Genomic DNA, 23,402 nt, shown 5'->3' with positions numbered 1-23,402 from the left:
ATTTGGAACAAAAAAAATTTTGGCTCGGGTCGGCAGCTACGTTTTGTATACTGTGCTGCCAAAATAAATTAATATTGGCTGAACAAATTTTAACTAAATTGTATCACTTCGTCTTGGGGGCACTCAGTGCCCGTTAGTGTATTTTGTATGAAAAAATTGAAATTTTTCAATTTTTTATTTTGAATTTTCTCGATATTTTCAGAAATATTGTGTCATTTCGTAAACTAAAGACATGAATGGCAATGAAAGGTGTCAATGAACGTTCGTGTTCGGTTCGTTTTCGAGTTCGTTCGTTTAGTTGACGAACGAACCCGAAAACGAACCCAAGAATTTCGAAAACGAATTCGAACGAACCAATTAAAAATCAAACGAACCGAAAACGAAAACGAACTCAAATACTCCATTGATTGAAAGTAAATTAGTTTCACATTATAATAATTTCACACAAAAATATCAACAACAAACATTTTCACTATTCTTTGCTATTTGAAGAATTTACTTTGAAATTATACTTTGAATTATTTTTGTTACTTTATTGATTTGAATGAATTTAAATAGTACTAATAAAAACAGAAGAGTTACTTAAGTCGCTTAAATATCAAAAACAAAAATTTTAATTACTCAGTTTTCAAATTCAAAATTGCTCATATATGAAGCAATATGTAAATGAATATATCTTTTCCATGAAAATGTGAAATCAAATAATAATGAAATTATTTATTCAGAAAAAAATATTTATTTGACAGCAAGTGAAATGTTTATTTGGTTTTTTCAAAACTTTTTTGAACAACATGTCATCATTTTTGCTTAACAAATATATTTTCCGAACGAACCCGAATCCGAACCCAGAACTTCGAACGCAAAACGAACGAACCGGAAATGAACTCAATTTTTTTTTGAAACGAACTAATCCGAACGAACTAATCCGAACGAACTAGTTAAAAACTGAACGAATCGAAAACGAAAACGAATTAATTTTTTTGAAAACGAACGAACTCGAACCAGTATTTGTGGTTCGTTGACACCCCCATTCATTGAATGCACGCAGCAGATCGGCAGCTACGTTTTGTATACTGTGCTGACAAAATAAAATAAATATTGGCTGAACAAATGTTTGCGGTACCGATGAATTCGACCAGTTTCATTTTCAAAATGGCATTTTACACTGTTTGCCTTTAAGTTTTCTCTGTTAAATTTATCTGATTATGGGAATTCACCTATAAATGAATAAAAAAATGAATTGAACACGAGACATGTTTGTTGTGTATATGTAAAAGTAAATCGAAGCAATTCAATGCAAAACACAATTTCGGCAGAATTTGTTTATAATGTCACACGGAACACCGAACAACGTAACAAGTGTATATATGCTTGTATATGAGAACAATCGATTCATTCGTGCACAAACATTTTTTACAATTCAGCAATTTTCCCATACAAAATATATGAAATTATACGTCGGGCACTGAGTGCCCCAAAGACGCAATGATCATCTTTTTTTTGCCGGCCATTTTTTCGAAAACCATGGCGTGAATAGATGCATATTTTATGTTTTTCAGTAGAAACAGAGGCCGACAACACGAAAAAAATCGGGGTTTAGTGATGTTTGATGAAGAAAATGGTTTAATTTTAGTTTGAAATTTTGCTCGGGCACTGAGTGCCCGATGGACGGTTTTAGGGTTAAGAATACATTAAATATCACTTTTGGAAGAAAAATTGAATTTTTCTCATGAATGGCCATAGGCATCACACCAGACATAACACTTCACTGTATCAACCAAAGTCGCTCAAAATCTAATGGTTTCTATTCCTCGGCACCCCCAATCATCCTATGAAGTCAGATTTTGAATTACTTTTCTTGATTGAAAGTTAACGCGTTAACAAATTTTTGCGTACAGAGTACAAGGTACCACGCACATACATTCGGACATCGAAAATAAAATGTCACAGAATGATAAGGGGTCCCGAGGAATAGAAACCATTAGATTTTGAGCGACTTTGGTTGATAGAGTGAAGTGTCATGTCTGGTGTGATGCTCATGGCCATCCATGGGAAAAATTCAATTTTTCCTCCAAAAGTGATATTTAATGTATTCTTAAACACTAAAAAATTTCAAAAAGTTTGGATTTTTGTATGGAAGCCATGCCTGTATGATATCGTAATGAGCTGAAACTTTGCACAGCTCATTTTTATCACACAAAAATGCCATTCCGAGAGTTTGAAGACATTTCAACGTATATTAGGGGTACCTTCCGAACAAAATTTTGGATTTTACCCCTAAGTTCTGTTGAAATATCTTCAAACTTTCAGAATGACGGCTTTTTGTGAAAAAATACACTGTGCAAAGTTTCACGTCGTTACGATATCATACAGGCATTGATTCAATACTAAAATTCCCATTTTTAGTAATTTTTGTACAAAAAGTCTATCAAAAATTATTTGTATCGCAAAACTAATGTCAGATTCAGTTTTTCGTGAGTTCAAATTAAAGTAAGAGATATGTAATAAATGCATGTTGTGGATTACAGTGCGGAAAAGTTCATCTTACGGATGTAAGACATTTTATTGGTTTTTTATTTAATGTTAACTAACTACAAGTAATAAAAATCCTTATCTTGCGCATATAATGCGATTAAAAGATCGAACATTTATAAATTCAATGTCTTCGTTGTCTTTTTAATTTCAAATACAATTTAATTATTGTGCAGGTGTATAGTATTAATTAAAAGTGCAAAGTGTAAACAATCTATTTATAACATTTGTAGACTAACATTGCAACCGTAACCAAAATGCACAGAATACTTGGAGCATTCGACGGTAATGCTGTTATCAGTTTATATCAGTGTTTCATATATCGCTATCAGTATTCGTAAGATAACTGAGAGGGATATGTTCAGCCAGATATGACACTGTCTAAATTAGACACTGGAGATGGTAAGCGTGTCTAATGCAATTTTGACACAATTTTGACACTCATATCTGGCTGAATTTATCCCTCTCAGTTATCTTACGGATACTGATAGCGATATATGAAACACTGGTTTATATTCATTCTCTTCGTTCCAGTTTAATCATATGCTTATTGATTAATCTCATGCTTATGCTTAGTACTGGTTTTAATTCTTCTATATTTTTATAGATGGTGGTAAGTCGATAATTCCGTATCAAATGTACGATGCAACATTTTACCGAAACTTTTGCATAGCTATAACCTGAAATCAGCATATTTTAATTACAGCGTTCATTGTAAAAAAATGTGTACTAAATTTACCAAAACAATTCCGTGGTCCATAGCTAAATGGAATATAAGCTCCACCAGGCAAATTCTTGACATTTTCATCCATAAATCGATATGGATTATAGACTTTTGCTGTTGATCCATAATATTCTTCGCGAATATGAATCTGACGCAGTCCCAACATAATCGGCACACCCACGGGTACTTCAATGTTATTGTTCAATTTAACGGGTTTGCTTGTAACGCGACCAATTATAGGAACAGTTGGAAAGAGACGCAAAGTTTCGCGAATGCACAATTCAGTAAATTCCAGTTTATCCAAATCGGTTTGTGTTAATTCGGCATCTTTGTATGGCATTACCATTAGAATCTCTTGAAATACCTTCTCTTGATATTCTGGATGCATAGCTAACATTACAGCCACAAAAGCCGATGCAGCTGAGGATGTGTCTGTTGCCTAAAATATATCAACATTTAGTTTATTCATTAGATTGCTGGCAAAATCGAATTTTAGCCATTTTTAATGCCTTCACTCCCGGATCCTTTTACAATTTATCCTCACACCAAAAAATGGCGAATCGTTAAAGTGAGATTTCGCAACTGGTCTATTGATTCACAAACAATCGTACCCCTGTAAGAATTGTTGCCGTTTCAGCAATAACGTTCTCATGTGTGAAATTTGTATTTTCATTCGATATATCTAATAATCGTTCTAAGAATGAATGTGATTCACTTCCGGTTTGAACTTTTTCCTTCAGAATCTGGAAGATTTAAAAAGAACATCAAAAAAAATTACAATTGAAATAAATTCTTCAGTTCTCATTTAAAAAATACCTTTTGAAACAATGTTCTACCAAAACAACTATATTCTCGCAATTTTTTCGCTGATTCAGTTAAATTCCAAATGAAATCAATGTGTAATAATGGATCTAAGATCCGTTTTCCCACTATTTCCAAACCCCTGGTAGTGACAATTTCCAAGTTCAAGTTGACGTTTCGAATAAAAAAAAAGAATGCTAATAATAATGCTTATACTCTTGGATAGTTTACAAAAAAAAGTTATTAAACAAATTACATTACGTCAAAGATACTCGTAATCAATTATACATGTTTTGATAAAAAAAATCGATTTTTTACGCATATCAATAACTCTCACTCAATTCAATCAATCATGTACATGTTAAATTACAATCCACTCTTTTCAATTAAAGTTTTGATTTCCAATAACCAGTAGTTTGATATACTCACTGAGCAAATTGTTGTAGATACTTTTGTTTAACATTTTTTTCTATTTCTGACCCCAACGCTGCTTCGGCAAACATGGCAATTTTGCATGTCGATAAATATGGTAAAATATCAATAAAATCACCATTAATGGGCAGATTAGCTATTGATTTTTGAATATGTTGATTGAAAATCGGTAAGTGTGCACTCACTTTCGATAAATTTACTGACGGACTCAGTAAGCGACGATGATATTTCCATTTTTCAGCTAAAATACGCACATTGTTTAGTTTCAGACAATATTTTAAATTTTTAATACGTCAAACGTTATAAAATCTTTTGAAACCTTTTAATGTAAAAGATCCATCGACTTGCATTGCATCACGGACAATTTTATAGAAAATTTGTGGTTTATTAAGACAATCTTTGGATTTTAGTACAATCTCTGCGTTTTCAGCATCTGATATGAAAACAACCATTTCAGGGCCAAACCATAATCGTATTGGACTCCCATATTTTTTGGTCACCTCATCAAGATATGGTGATAATTCTGAAAAAAAAAGCCACATTAAGAGAAAACTTAAGAATTTATATGAAATTTCAATTTGGTTTGAAATGTTAGAAATTACTGTGTGGGTTTGCTATGCTATAACCATTTCCAATCAAAGGAATTGCAATTGGGCCAGGTAGCTGCCAAGATAGCAGGTAGAGATGTCGACGATTCCACAGTAGATAAGTAGCAAATGTTATGAAAAATACTATCAGAACTAGCATTTTTACAGCGATCGAAATGAACCTATTACTTCAACAGTTGACTATACTTTGATGAACATTTGCACGAGAGGTGCATATTTAGCGCTAAAAATAAATTAGTTGCAAAACTACTGATACATTGTATCAAATGATGCAATTACTCTCAAATTATATTCTTATTAAGTAATTTGCTTCTCATGGAATAATTAATTAATGAATACTTTGTATGCATAGTGCACACTCCACTGATTCCTCTCAAATGGTGCTCATATCTTTCATTAAGTTTTTATTTTCAAATCAGGTTTGTACAAAGTTGTATTTGAAAGACGTATGCAAGTTAAAATTGTTATTTTTATTTGTTGAATTTTAATTAATTTTGCAAACCTTATAACCATTAATTTCGCCCCAATTAAATGTGTTCATGATTTTTTCGTCTATCAAAGAGTTCTCGGTTCAACTTTAATCATATGTTTATGAACCAATCGCAAACTAGCGTTTTGAACAAGTTGAAGCTGATCAAGGTCCGTATAAGTTGTTGAAACCCGATAATTTCGAATCAAGTGAGCAATAAAACATTTCACAGACACTTTTGCGTAATGATAACCTGAAATAAAAACAAATTTCTGAATTTATTCTTTGTAAATAATGTAATGATGAAATTTACGTAAAAAAAATATCAATTAACTAACCAATGCAATTGCGTGGCCCATAGCTAAATGGCATATAAGCTGCATCGGGAAGATTTTTAAAGTTTTTGTCCAAAAAACGATATGGATCAAATTTATGAGCTGTTGGCCCGTAGTATTTTTCTTGAATATGAATTTGACGTAAGCAAAAAACCAGCGTCACATTTAGTGGAACTTCAATATTGTTACTTAGCTTAATCGTTTCGCATGCAACACGGCCAATCAATTGAGCTGTTGGAAATAGCCGTAACGTTTCTTTAATACATAATTCAGTAAATTCAAGTTTAACCAGATCGGCTTGGGTAAGGTTAGCATTTTTATCGGGCATTATAGTCACAATTTCTTTGAACACTTTTTCTTGTTGATCTGGGTGCATGGCCAACATTAATGCCACAAACGCAGATGCTGCTGAAGAAGTATCTGTTGCCTATAAAAAAAAAACATTTAAATCGAAGACACTTACTTTAAAAATAAAATACTTAAAAATTTAGAGGATTACGCCAGTGATAATGGTAGCCGTTTCGGCGAATACATCTTCTGTTGAAAATTGTGGATTGTCATTTGATACCTCCAAAAGTCTTCCAAGAAATGTTTCTGCATCATAACCATTTTTCAATTTATCTTCCAACGTCTTCAAGTTCAAAACACATACCGGGAAGAGAGGAGAGAGATGGCAGATTTAAGAAAATCGCAATTTGTACTAAATTTTTTGTTTTACTTTTCGAAAAATTTCACGTCCATATTGATTGTATTCTTTTAATTGTATCGCTGCTTTGGTTAAATTCCAAATAGCATCGATATGAAATAGTAGCTGCAAAGAACGTTTCGAAACAATTCTGAAACAATTTAAAGCGAATTTATTAAAGTTGAAGTGCAAGCAAAATCACATGAATCAAAAAGTGTGTGAATTTTGAAATATATATTGTATAATGAAATAGTTGCGCCGCTAAAAAATTCTCTATATTGTACAGCAAATACTGTGTGTATTATGCTTTCATTGCAATACGTACGCAATAAATTGTCGTAGATATCGTTGTTTAACTTCGATTTCCCATTCCGAGCCCAACGCTGCTTCAACGAACATTGTCAATTTGCACGTCGTTATTGACGGCAAAATGTCAAAGTATTCCGAATTTTCCGATAAACTCAACACAATTTTTCGTATATTTTCATTGAAAACAGAAAGATGCATGCTTACACTTGGCTGATTTATCGTCGGACTTACAAATCGTCGATGCACTTTCCAATCATCCGCTGCACAATAAATATGTATTTTATTAATTTATTCGGTGTTGTTTTGTGAAAAATAAAATTTATTGTGAATCGAATGAAAATCAAAGAAAGATATACATTCGACGTACCTTTCAAGGTAAATAATCCATCAGCACTGATTCCATCACGAATCATTTTGTAGAAGGTGTGTGGTTTGTTCAAACATTTTTTTGATTTTAACACAATTTAAGCATTTTCGGCATCAGTAATGCATACTAGTAGTAACGGTCCAAGCCATAAACGGAATGGACTTTTGTATATTTTTGACAGTCGATCCACATATGAGTGCAACTCTGAGAAATTGACGTGAAAAAAAAATTCTAGAATTTTTACAAACGTAAATCGAGATAAATTAAAATAGAGGTATCCATATTTTGGCTTTTACTCTGGAGTTTCGATTTAGCTTTCGCTGAGAATATTTTTTTTTAAAGTTCCATGGCAGAAATACTCACTGTTTTGGTGCAATGAAAATGTATTTCCAATAAGTGGCATCGAAAACGGTCCTGGTAGCTGCCACGATAATTTATATAAATCATATCGACTCCATATAAAATAAGTCAAAAGAAAAACACAACACGTTGAAAGAACGAACATTGCTGCATAACACTTTTTACTTCCTTTGTAGCCAATATCAATTGAACTGGACGCTATATTGCATTCCGGTTTTTATAGTAAATCCAACAAACTGCAAACGGATATTTAATCAAATGTTCGATAGATGTTCGTGTAAAGTTTAGAAATATACGTTGTAAATTCAAGATCACACTGCAATTATGTTCCGTAAGAGACTGTATAAAATGCAAAACTGTAGCACAGCTACTATGTACAACTATGGAGTTCTAGTCTGTTGTTTTTAACTGAGCAAAGGTCTTTTCACTAGTGGGCAGCAACTTAGTATAGATTACATTGAATTCCGTCGTGGCGCTAGCTGTGTGACACTTTGAGCACAATTTCGGTACGTTCAAGATAGTTACGTAGTCAATTCTATTCAAAACAAAGCAAAAACATGATAAGTTTATAATTTTAGGTTTAATTGACAAGGTGATGACGATTAATAGAGAGACATATAATTTGGGTTCTACTGTATTATCATAGAATTTGATTTCCAATTTAATGGTGCATTTACTGGTAGCATGTTGCATGTGATCTCGCCTATGCATTTTACCTTGAGCTTCGTACACAAATTTAATCCGGAATTTATACGGCGATACGTAATTAAATCTACATAATACTGGTTTTCGCAAGATAGGTCTTCCCAAAGACATTTATTGGCGCAATAACTTTAAACGATAAAGAGATTAAACAACGATAGAAAGTAATGAAATTTGGTCATTTATTCAATGAAAAAAAAAATTCGTAGTTTTATATAAAAGTCAGTTATCTGTTATGCATTATGTGTGCACAGCATCAATAAGAATCTCAATGTTTGGTTGATGGCACTATTAAAATCTTTCCAGAAAGTTACATAAAAAAAGCACAAATAGAATTCAACAGAAAATATGTCCAAGACGCAAGGCCAAGAACAGTGAACCAAATTAGTAATTATATTCTCTTAACATTCTGGGTAGTTTGGACATTCAGCTGGATTAACGCCGGCTGGATATAGTCGCTCTGTGTATCCTGGCAATGGAGACACTTTTGGAGCTGCCATTACACCGGCCGAGACGTCACAGTATGGGTAGTTTGGACACGACAGTGGATTTACACCAGCTGGGTAACTGTATAAACATTTAAATTGAGTCATTTTGAAATTCATATCTTTGTCACTTCAAAGGAAAATCATCAAACGAATGCAAAAAAAACTCACATAACAGCTGATGCCGGTTGGGCGGCTGGAGCTCCGTTCCATACATGTGCAATAGGCGCTTGTGGCATTGGTGCGCCCCATACTTGCTGAACTGGAATTTGTTGAACTGGAGCTGTCCATTCAGGTTCAGCTCGAGCTTGTTGAACTGGTGCAGTCCATTGTGGTTGGACGGGAGCTTGTTGAACTGGAGCTGTCCATTCAGGTACAGTTCGAGCTTGTTGAACTGGTGCACTCCATTGTGGTTGAGCTTGTTGAATTGCACGCCCTTCAGGTGCTACAGGACTTTCTGGAACGGCTGGAACTCCATGCAACATTGCATTGTCGCATATTGGAAATCCTGGGCACAAGGCAGGATCAACTCCAGCAGGGTAGAGTTGAGGAGCTGATTGAACAGCGGCTACGAGAGCAAAGAAGCAAATCTGCAAAAAATAACAAATTTTCAATTGAATGGGTACGATTTATACACGACTTAACCACCAATCGTAGCGATTTAACTTTTAACTGCTATTTTGACTGATGACACTTTCAACTTGCTTTTTTCGCAAAGTATTTTTATGAAACCTCTTTTTATATGAAATGATTCTTTATTCATTTTTTATCGATTCTTACCACTTTTGAATTCATATTGAACATATAGTTGTGTATTTATTTAATTTTCAGAATATAAAAATCACTCGATGAACAAAAGTAGATAAAATTGATTAGTTTCAATATTTTACCAATTCGAAATGAATTGTTGAACTGATTTCACTGTACAAAATGTGACGGTTTAAATACAAAATGAATGTGCACGAAGCACGCATACAATAACCAATAACCCGTGGGGCGAATTGAAATTCAACGCCACTCAAGTATTATGCATCACTTCCCGGTTCAAGTAAAAATACAAAAATTCAATTATAAACGATTCCAGTTTTAACGGTCGTATTTATTTTGGACACAGTTGTTTAATCAACAGAAAAGTTGAACTGAAAACGATCGAAAGTTGTACTTTAAACCGCGAAGAAACGAATAGACGTAAAAGACAGAATTGGAGTGAGATTTTATTACTTTTACTGCCACTTGCAAATGGGGTGTTCTTAAAATCAAGGGACGGTAGTATTCTTCCTTTGATATTTCCGAAATTCACGCGAATTTATTGTAATTTTCTGGCTATTTAACTGTAGCGCATTTCATTTACATAATAATTGTGCTAACTAGATAATTACTACCGTTCCATTTGCAATGTTGGTAAATACTTCGGTTTTGTGCATTTTCTCTCTCTCTCTCTCTCTTCTCTCTCTTTTTTAATTCATAATTATTTCAACGGTATTTATAGTAAATGAACCGACGTGATTGATTGCACTTGTTTAAAAATTGAAGCCAATGGGCGACACCACTTATCTACACCACAGTGAATGGTTTAACCGGATTTTTTGATCTTATCTTTTACGATCACCTTCTTTTTCACACCATTGTTTACATTTTCGCTTAAAAACGCACGACAAAATAGTTTATTTGGTTTTGTGTAAGTTCAATGTCAACGGAACCGGTTAACGGTAAAGAAAAAGTGCAAGTTATTTACTATCCAAATTACAATCAACCTAAAAAAGAGAAAAAAGGTAGAAAGAGACCAAAGTTCATATTCTGTCGAAGTAGTTCCATTCAAGTTCATGCTGCCAAAGCAGTTTCGTACATGTAAATACTGCTGCATGAATTCAGATTGGGTTTATTTGCTGGAGGTAAGATAAAACTGAACAAAGTACAATCAAGTCGACTGTCGTACTGTTTAGTATATACCACATACTTGTTCTACGCATAAAACTGCAAGTGTCATTTTCACTTCGTGAAAGTAATGTATTTCTCGAGCATTTTATCCAAATCTTGATATCAAGTGATTTGCGTCTGAAAAGAATATATTTCCGTGAATTTTGATCGAAAAAAAGAGCCAATTTCACCTAAAATTTCATTTTTCTTCTACAAATCCAACAGATCGATTTTCAACACCAAAAATAATCACAATTTTTGTTATTTTTACGAAAAGAAATGCGAGTTTTATTCAGTAAAATTGTAACTTGTTATACACGGCCAGTGCGTAATTTGGTTAAATTTTTGGCGGCAACAAATGTGTTCCTCATCAACATTTGTCATTGGTCCAACGCCGCCTGGAACCGGTGTAATACATCCGGCAACTTTGCGTACTTCTGAAAATTCGTGAGAAAATGGCAAATTAATGAAATAAAATTCTCAAAAATATCGACCAACCATCGTAATCAACATTTCCGACAAGTTTGATATTGCCAGTTTGTTCGTCTTGAACGCGAGTAACGCCAACATAAATGATGGCTGCGCCTCTTTTAACCATACCGGTTGTAATAAGTTTCGGAACACCGGTGGCCGATATGATAATATCAGCATGGCGACATAATGTTTTCAATTTATCACGCGGCATAAATCGATGGCACATTGTAACAGTGTTTCTACCATCCGCATGTAACAGCATGTATATCGGCAAACTGACTTTTTTCGATCGACCAATGACCACGACATTTTTACCGAATGTCTCAATATGCGCACGTATTAGCTCTTGTACACCCAATGCATTGCATGGAATCAATGAATTTATATCCAAACACAAGCCCCTCACATTTTTCTCAATGAAACCATCAACATCTTTATTAACACAAACCGCATCACAAATCAGGCGCTCATTTATATGCGACGGCAATGGCAATTGCACCAAAATCCCATCGACGTGATCGTCTTCATTCAATTCATTAATTAATGTCAATTCGATTTCGGTTATTGTTAACAGACACCGTTTCGTTTCACTTGTTATTCCAACCTCAGCCGCTGCCTGCGAAACGAGAGAAGAGTGGAAATTTACTAAAAGTGATAACCTAGGAACTTAAAAAAAAAACATCAAATAAATACAGTTTTGTATGAATTTGGTATATAGCGACAAATATTACGAATATTCGTGATTTTCGTAGTTTATTGTAATTATACAGCTCGCATACAGCAGCGATTTGAAAGTTTCAAATTGAAACACACACACAACACAAAATAAAATTAATTATCATGTCATTATTTCATAAAAGCAATTTCCAGGCCAAAAATTTATATTTCTTCAACAAAAAAATAATTTGGGTGAAGAACTTCAAAAGTGTGTAACGTCGGTATGAACTCCAATACATTTTTTTTGAATTTTTCAAAGTACCTTTATTTTTTTCATTATTACATAAAATATTTATATTATTAGGTAAAGATTAAACTAATAAATAACACTAATTTTCTTAGTTTTGCATTCCATTTCCAGAAATATTTCAAAAATCTATTTAAATGTTTTTATCCCCGGTTTCCCATGTTATTTCGGTTATTGTCTGTTTTCAGATTAGAATTTTAGGGGAAAAAATTAAACCCCGCATACATTTTTTTTTTATAAAGAAAGAAATAATAAGAAATATGTACAAAAATGTATTAAAAATTCATGGGCAATTTTTATAGCCAAAATATCATATTTGAAATGTTCAAATTCAAAATTTAGACATATCCCCATGACTTTTAAATCAATTATCCCCATCATCTCCAAACTGGAATGATGTTCTATATTGTTCTATGGTTGGTAGTCCATTATAGTAGATTTGTTTTTCGTTTAAAAATAGATTATTAGAATCATTTAAATATTCTATATAAATTGGTGGTTTACTGTTGTAATAATGAATCGAATTCATATAATCCTCATCATATGCTAAATAAAATCTTAATGTTGATGATTCATTTTCTCTTATTTTTTGGAAAAATTTCAGAGTACCATTTATGATTTCTTTTTCTATGGGTTCGATTGCACATTCTTCGTATAATGTGGAATTTGTATGGTATTTAAAGCTGTCAGGTTTTCTATACAGCCCAGAACAAGCCCTTAATATTTTTCTCTCCAGTTTAGCAATTCTATTAATTTGGTTTTTTGAGACCTGTAACCAGATCGGTGCGGCGTACATTGCTATTGGTTTTATGATTTGCTTATAAGCCAACAATTTTATTTTTTTATCGATTTTTTTGTTGAAAAATATATTTTTTAATGCAAAATATGCTTTTATCATTTTTTTTACTATTGTGTCAATATGCTGATTAAATTTGAAATTTCTTGTGAAATGAATTCCCAAGTATTTTAATTTGTCAGTTTTAGGTATTATATTGTTATTTATTTTTAATTCAATTTCCCCCGCTCGTTTTCTTGTCAATCGTGTGGTTTGTTTTGTATTACCGAGTATAGAGATCTCCTCACATTTATTTGCATTTGCCCTTATTTTCCATTTAAATAGATAATCATTTATTTCATTCAAATAATGATTTAATTCCTCCCCAGCCAAATCTGTTAATTTAGTTTGTACTGAGATGAGAACATCATCGGCAAATTGTGTTGTATTTATGTGTAGTGAGCCCAAATGTTTAGGAAAATCTACAACATATAAAATGTATAACAAGCATGAAATTGTCGATCCCTGAGCAGTACCAGCAGGAGCTGTGTACGGTTCAGAATTTGTGTCATTTACTTGAACTCTGTATGTTCGATTTCTTAAATAATTTAGTATAAAACCACATATTGGTTTATTGAATCCCATAATTTTATGTAATTTGAAAACCAAACCCTCCACCCATAGAGTATCATACGCTTTCTCAAAATCCAGCGCGACCAAATGAGATGGTGTTTTTGAATTCAAACCGTTTGCTATTTGTGTAGCAATTTTAAAAAGTGCATGACATGTGGTCAATCCCGGTCGGAAACCAAATTGATTTTCAAATTTTATATCTAGTTTTGTACATTCTTTTTCTAGTTTTATTGCCTGTAGTTTTTCAAAAACCTTAGCCAAACAAGACAATTTGCTTATTGGTCTATAATAACAGATTAATTTATTGTTTTTATCTGGTTTTGGAAGAGGCACAATATATGCCTCCTTCCACATTTTTGGCATATATGAATTGTTAATAATGTGATTGAAAAGTATTTCCAAGTAAATACATAATTCATTAGTTGCAATTTTTTTTAAAATGAAATTTGATATTCCATCATTACCGGTGGTTTTTTTTGTATTTCTAGATTTTATTGTTAGTTCTATTTCCGCTGCATTTAAAAAAGGTGTTTGTGGGTCATTTTTTATAATTTCAGTTTCATCAATTATTGAAAAATCTGTTATATGTTCATCAATAAACGTTTCTTTAATATAGTCACCCACAATTGTGTTGAAATTGTTATTGCCCATATTTATTGTTAAATTATGAGCCTTTTTAAAATGTTCAGCGAATGCATTCGCCTTATCTATGTCTGTAATTATTGGTGTTGTGTTATTTTCATCACTCTGCATTGATTCCGGTAAACCCAATCGTTGTTTGTAATTTGAGAATCTTTTAAAATGTTTAAATATATTTTTATCTGCCTTCAATTCACTAAATTTATTCTCCCAAAAAGATTTGTAATCTGATACTATAGAATTGAAGACCATATTTGTTAAGAGTTTTATTTTGTTTTTAAATGAGTTTGCATACGGACCATTTCTGTTTCTAAAAAAACTTCGTCTTGTTTTCTTTTTCTCCTCAATTAATTTTAAAGACCTTTGAGATAGTCCAATAAGTGTGTTTTGTTTGATATCCATTTTGGGAACATACTTTTCTATAGCACATGCGAATATTTCATTTAAATTTGAAATTGTCTCATCTATTTGGTTATTCGTTATGTTTCTTGTGATTGGTAATCGGCATTCTTTTAGTTTGTTATCGATAAAATCACGCATTCCATCAAAATCTGTTTTTTCATAATTGTATATTTGTACTTTTTCCATACAAAATACCGCATTTTTTAATGATATTCTCAATTCAACCGCTCTATGGTCGGAGTCAAAATCGTATGTAATCAATTTGTTTTTATTTGGAGCATATAGCACATTCAGGCTATCATCTATGATAAATAAATCCAAATATGATTCGGAATTTGCTCTTATGCAAGTGTGGTTTTCAGTTTTAAGTAAATTTAAATTATGATTATGTGTACCAATACCATTTAACAACCAGTTATATAATTTATTTCCCTCGGAATTATTTTCACTATTTCCCCAAAAAACGTGTTTACAATTAAAATCCCCGGCCAAAATAAAAGGATTTCCATTGAATGAATTAATTAATGTGGATAATTCGTTTGTGTCAATTTTGTTAGTAGGTCTCTTGTAAATGGAGACGAAAAAAATTTGGCTATTGTTCTCGGTTGAAACTTTAATGGCTGTATATTCAAAGCTTATTATCGATTGAATGCAATTTAAGTGGGTACTAATGTATTTTGATTTGATAAATATTGCTGTTCCTCCACCTCCATCGTTTTGTCTATCGTTTCGAAAGATGTTGAAATTTGGGATTGACAATTTTTTTGGTGGCTTCAATTTTGTTTCCACGATAAGCAGCACATCAGGTTTTTGTTCTGATATTATTGCATTGAGTTCGTGTTGTTTGGCTTTGCTGATGAGAGAGTTGACATTTATTTCGATACATTTCAGCGGTTTGTTATTGTTCATCCTTTCGGCTTATTTACAATCAGCTGAGGTGCGATTTTCAATAGAATCTCGTTCATTTGCGCCTGTTGTGCAGCGAGCTGTTTGAAAATGTTGATCAAGTTGGTGTCAGCTGATGTGCTGCTTTGTTTAGACCGTGGCTGTTTGTTGTTGTTGTTGTTACCAAGCGTTTGGGCATAACTTACTTTCGGGTTTGATGTTGCTGTGTTTAGTGGTGGTTTAGCCTTGGATTGTTTAGTTTGTTTGATGTTATCATTGCCAGGAGATTTTCTACGTTCGATTATGCGCAGATACACGGGGCATTCTCTTGAGGTTGCAGCATGAGATACACTTTTGCAGTTTACGCATGCTGGTTTCAATGCTACATTTAAATCAAGTGCGCAATTTCCCGCATCGTGAGCGATAAGGCACTTACTACAACGTTCATCGTATGTGCAGTTTGATTGTGTGTGTTCGTAACGCCAGCAACGTCGACATTGCGTAAGTGAATTGTTTTTCATTGGTTCGACCACAACTCCGAATTGGCCTCCAATATGTTTGATTTCAAAAATCCGTTTCTTGTCAGTGTTTGGATCGAATGATGCATGCCACATTGTGGAATCTATATTTTTCTCAATCATTTGTTTTGTTATAAATTTGGTTACTCGAATGGGTGTTAAACCATGATCATCTTTCAAAAATGCTAAAATGTCTGATTCATCATAGCATATCGGTATATGTTTCATTAGTACGTGAATAACCTTACGCTCTGTTGGTGTATATGTGTGGTATTTTAAATTGAATTCATTTAGCATCGTCAACATAGCATCGTATTGTTCCAGTGTGTTGACATGAATTCGATATTTGCTTTTGTTTACTCTTGTGAAATGAAACTCGTTTCGATTGCAGATTTTTCGATTTAAGATTCTCTCGTTCATTCTCTTTTGATCGTTATCATGGACCACAATGGGTGGAATATTTTTATCTTTCTTCGATGCATTTGCTGTTGTTTGCTCAGCTGAACAATTAATATAAGTATTTGCTATTTGGTGTTGTTTTGTGTTGCGCTTTTGTGGTTTTGGTGTTGTTTTCGGGACATTTACTTCGGTTGTTTTTTCGCTCACACCGGTTTCTCCCATGTGTGCATTATTTGATGTTGTATTGACAGTTGAGTCGTCATCAGAAGAATCATTGTTATCATCACATGACATTGTGTCCGTGTTCAATTTTTGAGTTTTGAAAGAAGAGTTTTGTTTTGATTGATCAACATTTCTTTTGCGTTTTTTGTTGCTCGTTTGTGGTTTTGATTCCATTGCAAGCAGTTTCTCGACGAGATTTTTATTCTTAACTCTCTCTTCTGTTAATAATGTTACTAACTTACTTAATTGTTCAGTTAATTTATTTATTTTTTCTTCGAGGATTATAATTTTCGAGTTATTACTATTTTGGCTTGGACCCTGTTGTTGTGGTTGGTTTTCCATTTGGATTGAGTTGTCCTCAATGTCGGATTGGTTGTTGGTTATTTCAATTTTTTGATTTGTTGTACTCGTTTTCAAATAATTTTCGATGTAACAATTACTGAAACCTTCAATTGTTGTATCTGACAGTGTGATGTGCACCATATGTGTATTGTTTTTGTAGTTAAATAGGAATTTAACCACATCATTTACGATATTAATTTCAATCGTTGTTTTTCTTGGTATGGAAATGCACTGTTTGAATGGATCATCGTTCACTAGTGCTTTCAATTCGATAATGCAATTATCTAATGGTTTGCCATTTTTTAAATTGTGACACAATTTTGAGAATGCAAGAGTATTTGCAATTTTGTTTGGGGCATTTTGGTCCCTGATGTTATTCAATGTTCTCGGTCCTGATTCTCCATCACTGGAGTCACCCATTCTGAATGGGTTCTATTGTTTTCACTATAACTGTAAAACACACAATATAAAATACGGAGCTGAACTCTCTTAACACGTCTTACTCGCTCTGTATTCAGATGCGAACTGTGTACTCCAATACATTTTTTGTTATTAGTGCTGCTTCTTCTTTTTCTCACTATGGGCGCAACCATTTTCAAGCTAAAAGTCAAATGGATGCGTTTAATGAAACGGCAAAATGCGCGTATGGCTAATTTGTTCTAAACGTGTATCTGTAGTTGAGTTTGAAGTTAATGTGTGAATAATCAAATAAATAGTACTTTTTGTATTAAAAATAAAAATAAAAGAATAAAATTGGCTGTGTAAAATTTTATCGGCGCCTATACAAGTCGATTCAAAAAAAAAAACTGTAAATGGAATACTGCACAATAAGCCAAGAAAACGAATAATTTTATCGGCACAGAATATTTTTGCAGCCGACAGAAATATCTTTTGCCACAATATTGCTATTAGTTGCAAACAAATTATTAAACATATTTTTCGACTTTACTTTATTTTATTTTTTCTTACCTAGAATAACTGTGATCCAGAAATATATGATTTCTTTCGTCCTGCATTGTATTCACAAACTTTGTTCACAAGCAAATGTTTTCATTTCAACATTGCGTGTGGTACTATTTAGTACTTTGCATTTTTGATATTCCATTAAACGCACTTATTTAAAAATGAATATGCCAATATGGCTGCACCCATAGTGTAAATAAGAAGAAGCAGTGTCTATTTAGCAACTGCATACCGGTGGTGTGTAATTAATATTCTTATAGTAAGCTTTTGTGATTTTACAAATGACGGTCCACTAAATGATATGCACCATTTGTCGCCATTTCGGGTATTTACGATAATCAGGAATAATGATTTTATTCACGAATATTCATAGAAAGTGAAGTTATTGTTCACTACCCAAAATGGATCAATATTCATGAATATGCATTGTTTTTTCACGAATAAAAAATACTTCCGAGCCCCTAGGTGATAACGATAAGATGTTGTTTGTAAACAACCTTTATCTTGTTGTTGACGTATGTTTGAGGGGCTGGATTATCACCGACCAAAACAGCTGTTAAGTGGGGTCCTCGGTGTCCTTCATTTTCCCACTCGATTATGTGCTGTTTCAACTCCTGACGGATCTCTTTTGCAATCGACAGGCCATTGATTATGCGCGCCGTAGGTTGGATTTCACTAGAACCACTGAAAACAATTAAAATTTATTTTGATTTATTAAATTCGAAATGCCATAGCTTTTGAATGAAGGCACAACACTTCCAGTTAGTTAAGTTACCTATCTCCATTATTAAATCCATTGTTTTCTTCAATTTTATGCTCATTTGGAACTGATTTACTTCCATTTATTAAATCTTTCATTTTGTCGGAAAAATTGATCTTTAAACGAAAATTTCACTCTTCTTCTTTTTTAAATCCACAAAATTTGAATGATTTTACTTTTCCGCACACACCTAGTGTGTAAGGTAAAGTATTGGAATCGGTCGAAAAATTAACACCCATAAAAAATGTGTTTTCTGGGTGTTTTTGGGGCCAGGGAACACGAATCTAGCGTTTTTTCGATGTCCGAATGTATGTGCGTACCCTGTACCCTGTACGCAAAAATTTGTTAACACGATAACTTTCAAACAAGAAAAGTAATTCAAAATCTGACTTCACAGGATGATTGGGGGTGCCGAGGAATAGAAACCATTGGATTTTGAGCGACTTTGGTTGACAGAGTAAAGTGTCATGTCTGGTGTGATGCCCATGGCCATCCATGGGAAAAATTCAATTGTTCTTCCAAAAGTGATATTTAATGTATACTTAAACACTCAAAAATGTGTATTGGGGGGTTTTTGGGTACGAGAAAACCGAATATGACGTTATTTTTGCGATACAAATAACTTTCGACACACTTTTCATACAAAAATTTCAAAAAAAATTGAATTTATGTATGAAATCCATGTCTGTATGATATCGTAATGAGCTGAAACTTTGCACAGGTTATTTTTATCATACAAAAATACCATTTCGAGAGTTTGAAGACATTTCAACGCATATTAGGGGTACCTCCCGAACAAAAATTTGGATTTTTCGCTCAAAAACGAAATTTTGTATGGGAAGTACCCTTAATATGCATTGAAATTTCTTAAAACTTTCAGAATGTTAACTTTTTGTGAAAAAAATAACCTCTGCAAATTTTCACAAGATTACGATATCATATAGGCATGGCTGCGATACAAAAATTCCCATTTTTAGTAGTTTTTGTATGAAAAAAGCTTCGAAAATTATTTGTATCGTAAAACTAATGTCAGATTCAGTTTTCTCGTGAATTCTTTGAGTAAAAGATTTGTAATAAATGCATGTTGTAGATCACAGTGCGGAAAAGTTCATCTTACGGATGTAAGACATTTTATTTTTAACTGACCTCGTCTCTTGCACATACACAACTAATGTAACCGCTGACTGGTTCGAATCGAATTCAATTCTAAGATCAAGGCTGAAATTGGAAGATTATCATGGAACAATTTTTTTTATTTCTGATTATTTGCTATTGATGATTGTGGTACATAAGGAGTAAAAAAACTATATTTAAGTTGTAAAAGATGGATATTTATTGAAAGGATTAATGGTGCATTTTCGAAATGAACGAACATCAATTCGGAATAAACTGATTACAATTTAACGAATTTTGTAATATTTCATTAAAATGAAGTTTGATTGTTTCTGACTGTAGTGGTTGTTTTTATTCAGCTTTCTTGCCATGAGAAATTAACTTTTTAACGTATTCGGATCTATTTTATTTATTTATTGTTAACATCGGTGCCAGCATCAAATGAAACTTTGGCCGCATCTATATTACCGCGTTATACAGTGTAATGCACCAGTGTCTTTGATTTACTCGATTTACCATTATACTATTTATGGCCAGTGTATTGCCCAGCGCTGCTGCCATCCACAGCATATTAAAATATCTTGCTGAGAATGCGTCGTCCGTCGCATGCGAATGTATGTAGCAGTTTATACATCACAGCGAACAAGAATTCATGCATTGTTCTATTCACGTTTATGTGACTCAAAACATTCAAACGAATGTATAGATAACAATGCATGTATTGTTCTTCGCTGTGATTTAAAAACTGCTACGTAGGTTCGCATGCGACGGACGACGCATTCTCAGCAAGATATTTTAATATGCTGTGGATGGCAGCAGCGCTGAGCAATACTCTGTTTATGGACATTGTGTGTAAGATTGAAAGAGAATAAAAAAATTTGAGAAATGAATTTTATTTCAATCGATGGTAATACAATCAAAATGCTTATTTTCAATATTAAATTGATAAGAAATTAAAATTTCAAATTGATAAGATATTCCAAATTCCACTTTCCGCATTGTAATACAGTCAAATGTTGTGGTAGATGTTGGACTTAGATTTATCTTCGTAGGCGTCCCGGAATACCGTCCTTGTCAAATACTTCGTTTGATTCGATTCATTTCGATAAAATCTTCGGAAGATATTTTCCATTCGTTACCAAAGCGTGCTCGTAAATCATTTAAATTATTTTCATCTTTTAATCTGAATTGAAATCTATTCAACAATTTGAATTCAGTCAAGAAATGGCACACCTCATCGAATGAATATTTTCCATTAAAGTCTATTGTCTCTAATGCTGGTAATACACTTGCGATTTTCTTTACATTCATCTCATCTATGTACATATAACTCCAAAATGTTAGAGTATCAATTGTTGGATGGTTGCTGATAAATTTGAAAAGTTCATCGCTGTATCGACAATTTGTACGAATCCATAAATTTTTCAGTCGATCGAATGAAAATGGAATTTTGGGAAATAATTCATCTCCCTTTAGATTCAGACCAATCATGAATGTATTCAAACTTTTAAAATGAATTGTATCCCCTTCGTAGCTTAAATCTTCCTTGAACTTGACATATATATTGAGAATCCCAAGTGATTGTAAATACTTGCTCAACTCTGCGAGTAGCTGCATATTCAATCCTGACCCCAAGTGCACTACGAAATATTCCAATTGTGGATTCAATCGGCAGGCTGTCTCAATGGATCTTTTACATGAATTGCTGAGCTTCCCATGTGAAACTTCAATTGTCAGATACATAAATTCTGGTATACATTTGTCGATATCCATAAAATTACCATTGACAACTTTGTAATTCAATGAAAACATATTTGGAAAAAGCCAATCGATACTGTTTGGTCCCAAGCTACAACCCTCCAAATAAACCCATGCAACCTCTGAAAATGGTTTCTGGAATTTATCCAAAATGGTTATGCCTTTAATATCGATACTCTCTAAATTAATACAGTATTCGTTTACGTAATTTAAAATACGCTCGTAAATTTTGGTTGAAATTGGAACAATTTTTGGATCGACATGAAAAGTTATTTTCATCACAAATTGTCCAAAGCAACGCACTATTTGAAAAAAAGTTTTTAAATCAACTGTTAAACCATCCCAAAAAAAACCAAGCGATATCCAAAGAGAAGGCTTTATGGTTATTTTGAGAGATTGATCGCATTTGTATTTTCGTACATATGCTCGTTTAGCAACACTTTTTAGATATTTGTTGGAATCAGCAACATTCAAGAGATTTTTCGAATCCAAATACGTCAAAATATGCTCCAAACAATCAGGATTCAGGCCGGTAATTTTTGTTTCCGTGGGTAAATCGTCGTAGTTTTCTAAATTCTGTCGTTTATTCTTTCTCTTTCCTCTGATTGTTTTTTCTTGATTCTGTTTCTGCTCCGTGTTCTCCATTTCTGATAATGTTTCAAAACTCACAATTCCGACAGTAGAATCGAAACTCACTTTAAAAAATTCAAGTTTAGACGGGATTTTAACTAAAATGTGATGCGATACAGTCACCAGTCTGAACACAACTAACATTGAATGTTACCTTTTTCGTGCTAATGTGTTCATACCTATCCCAAACAACGAAGAACTATGGACTTTGAACCAATAGTACCGTCTTACAACGATATTCTGTCATTAGTCTTCACTCAAACACTAGGGGCTTTTATCTTCAAATGTATACGATTTATACTGTAAATAGTGAACTATATTGCAAAATCATCTGTAATACGCGCCAATAAATGTGCATAACTGCATATATTTGGTGTATATTTCGTGTATATTTCGTGTATATTTCGTATATATGTAAATCTACCTTTGTTGTACCCCACACTTACACATAAACAAACGAAAGACAATTTACATCTCAAAAAGGAGAATTTTTCCTGAAATAACAAAAAATGTGACCATTTTCATCAAACACAACACGGACAACATTTTCTGTTTGAGCTAGGGGCTTTCATCATTCGTTCATACAAATTTATACACAATATTCACGTCCTATTCATCATATATACGATTAAAATTTCTCGCCTATACCAGTGAATAAGATGTATTTCAAACTTCAGTGTACACACACACACACACAGTATTGCTACACAGAATCGAAGAAGATCCGCACAAAAGAGAACGAAAAAACATGCCATAGACGAAATATGTACATTTATGAAATATCGAATCAGGTTTAATTCTTTCTCAATGCTTTCAAGAAGGTAATCGTTGAAAAAATTCAATTTGCATGGAGAAACGGAATAGCCTGTCAAGTTTGTCATCAATAAATTATTAGATAATGACACGAAAGTGGTATTTTTCAAAAATTTGAATCGACAATGCGTTTTTATTTTGTATTTATTAATTAAAGAGCAAATAGGATCAGAAAAAGCCGAGTTTTATTTCAATGTGCGATAATGATACGTATGGAGACTACGGTTGTTTGTTTTTTTATCGCAAAAAACAGAGCACAGTAAGTGATATCAGCGGTTGATTGAACATTAAGTCATTGGTGATATTTTCAACTGACCTCCTCTCTTGCACATACACAACCAATGTAACCGCTGACTGGTTCAAATCGAATTCAATTCTAAGATTAA

At 33.1% G+C, this 23,402-nt stretch overlaps 3 protein-coding genes across 4 annotated transcripts; all 3 read right to left on the bottom strand.

The window, feature by feature from the left end:
* Positions 1 to 2,535: 2,535 nt before the first annotated feature.
* LOC116349780 (probable cytochrome P450 313a4) lies at positions 2,536 to 5,703 on the bottom strand. 2 transcript variants are annotated; one of them, XM_031781372.1, is made up of 8 exons: positions 5,600 to 5,703; positions 5,092 to 5,320; positions 4,809 to 5,012; positions 4,487 to 4,730; positions 4,073 to 4,199; positions 3,868 to 3,999; positions 3,272 to 3,695; positions 2,536 to 3,212 (listed from the first exon to the last, which is right to left on the bottom strand). In XM_031781372.1, the coding sequence occupies exons 2-8, from the start codon at positions 5,234 to 5,236 to the stop codon at positions 3,049 to 3,051; spliced, it is 1,440 nt and encodes a 479-aa protein (XP_031637232.1). In that variant the 5' UTR covers positions 5,237 to 5,320; positions 5,600 to 5,703; the 3' UTR covers positions 2,536 to 3,048. The 2 variants fall into 2 exon arrangements, with proteins under 2 accessions (XP_031637232.1, XP_031637233.1); XM_031781373.1 differs by lacking the exon at positions 5,600 to 5,703 and having other exon boundaries at positions 2,536 to 2,838; positions 3,047 to 3,212; positions 5,092 to 5,358.
* Positions 5,441 to 7,416, bottom strand: LOC116349781 (cytochrome P450 3A19-like). Its single transcript, XM_031781374.1, has 6 exons — positions 7,263 to 7,416; positions 6,912 to 7,155; positions 6,620 to 6,737; positions 6,401 to 6,532; positions 5,905 to 6,328; positions 5,441 to 5,819 (listed from the first exon to the last, which is right to left on the bottom strand). The coding sequence occupies exons 1-6, from the start codon at positions 7,306 to 7,308 to the stop codon at positions 5,653 to 5,655; spliced, it is 1,131 nt and encodes a 376-aa protein (XP_031637234.1). The 5' UTR covers positions 7,309 to 7,416; the 3' UTR covers positions 5,441 to 5,652.
* Positions 7,417 to 8,484: 1,068 nt separating this feature from the next.
* LOC116349737 (DNA translocase FtsK-like) lies at positions 8,485 to 9,730 on the bottom strand. Its single transcript, XM_031781309.1, has 3 exons — positions 9,590 to 9,730; positions 8,981 to 9,399; positions 8,485 to 8,891 (listed from the first exon to the last, which is right to left on the bottom strand). Exons 1-3 carry the CDS (start codon positions 9,611 to 9,613, stop codon positions 8,726 to 8,728), a joined length of 609 nt encoding a protein of 202 aa, XP_031637169.1. The 5' UTR covers positions 9,614 to 9,730; the 3' UTR covers positions 8,485 to 8,725.
* Between the last annotated feature and the right edge of the window lie 13,672 nt (positions 9,731 to 23,402).

Source organism: Contarinia nasturtii, unplaced genomic scaffold (genome assembly GCF_009176525.2).
Source record: "Contarinia nasturtii isolate CC-2019 unplaced genomic scaffold, AAFC_CNas_1.1 Cnas_scaffold_3116, whole genome shotgun sequence".
NCBI lineage: Eukaryota > Metazoa > Arthropoda > Insecta > Diptera > Cecidomyiidae > Contarinia > Contarinia nasturtii.
The sequence above is the reverse complement of the archived record's forward strand: the minus strand, read 5'-3'. Positions and strand labels throughout refer to the sequence as shown.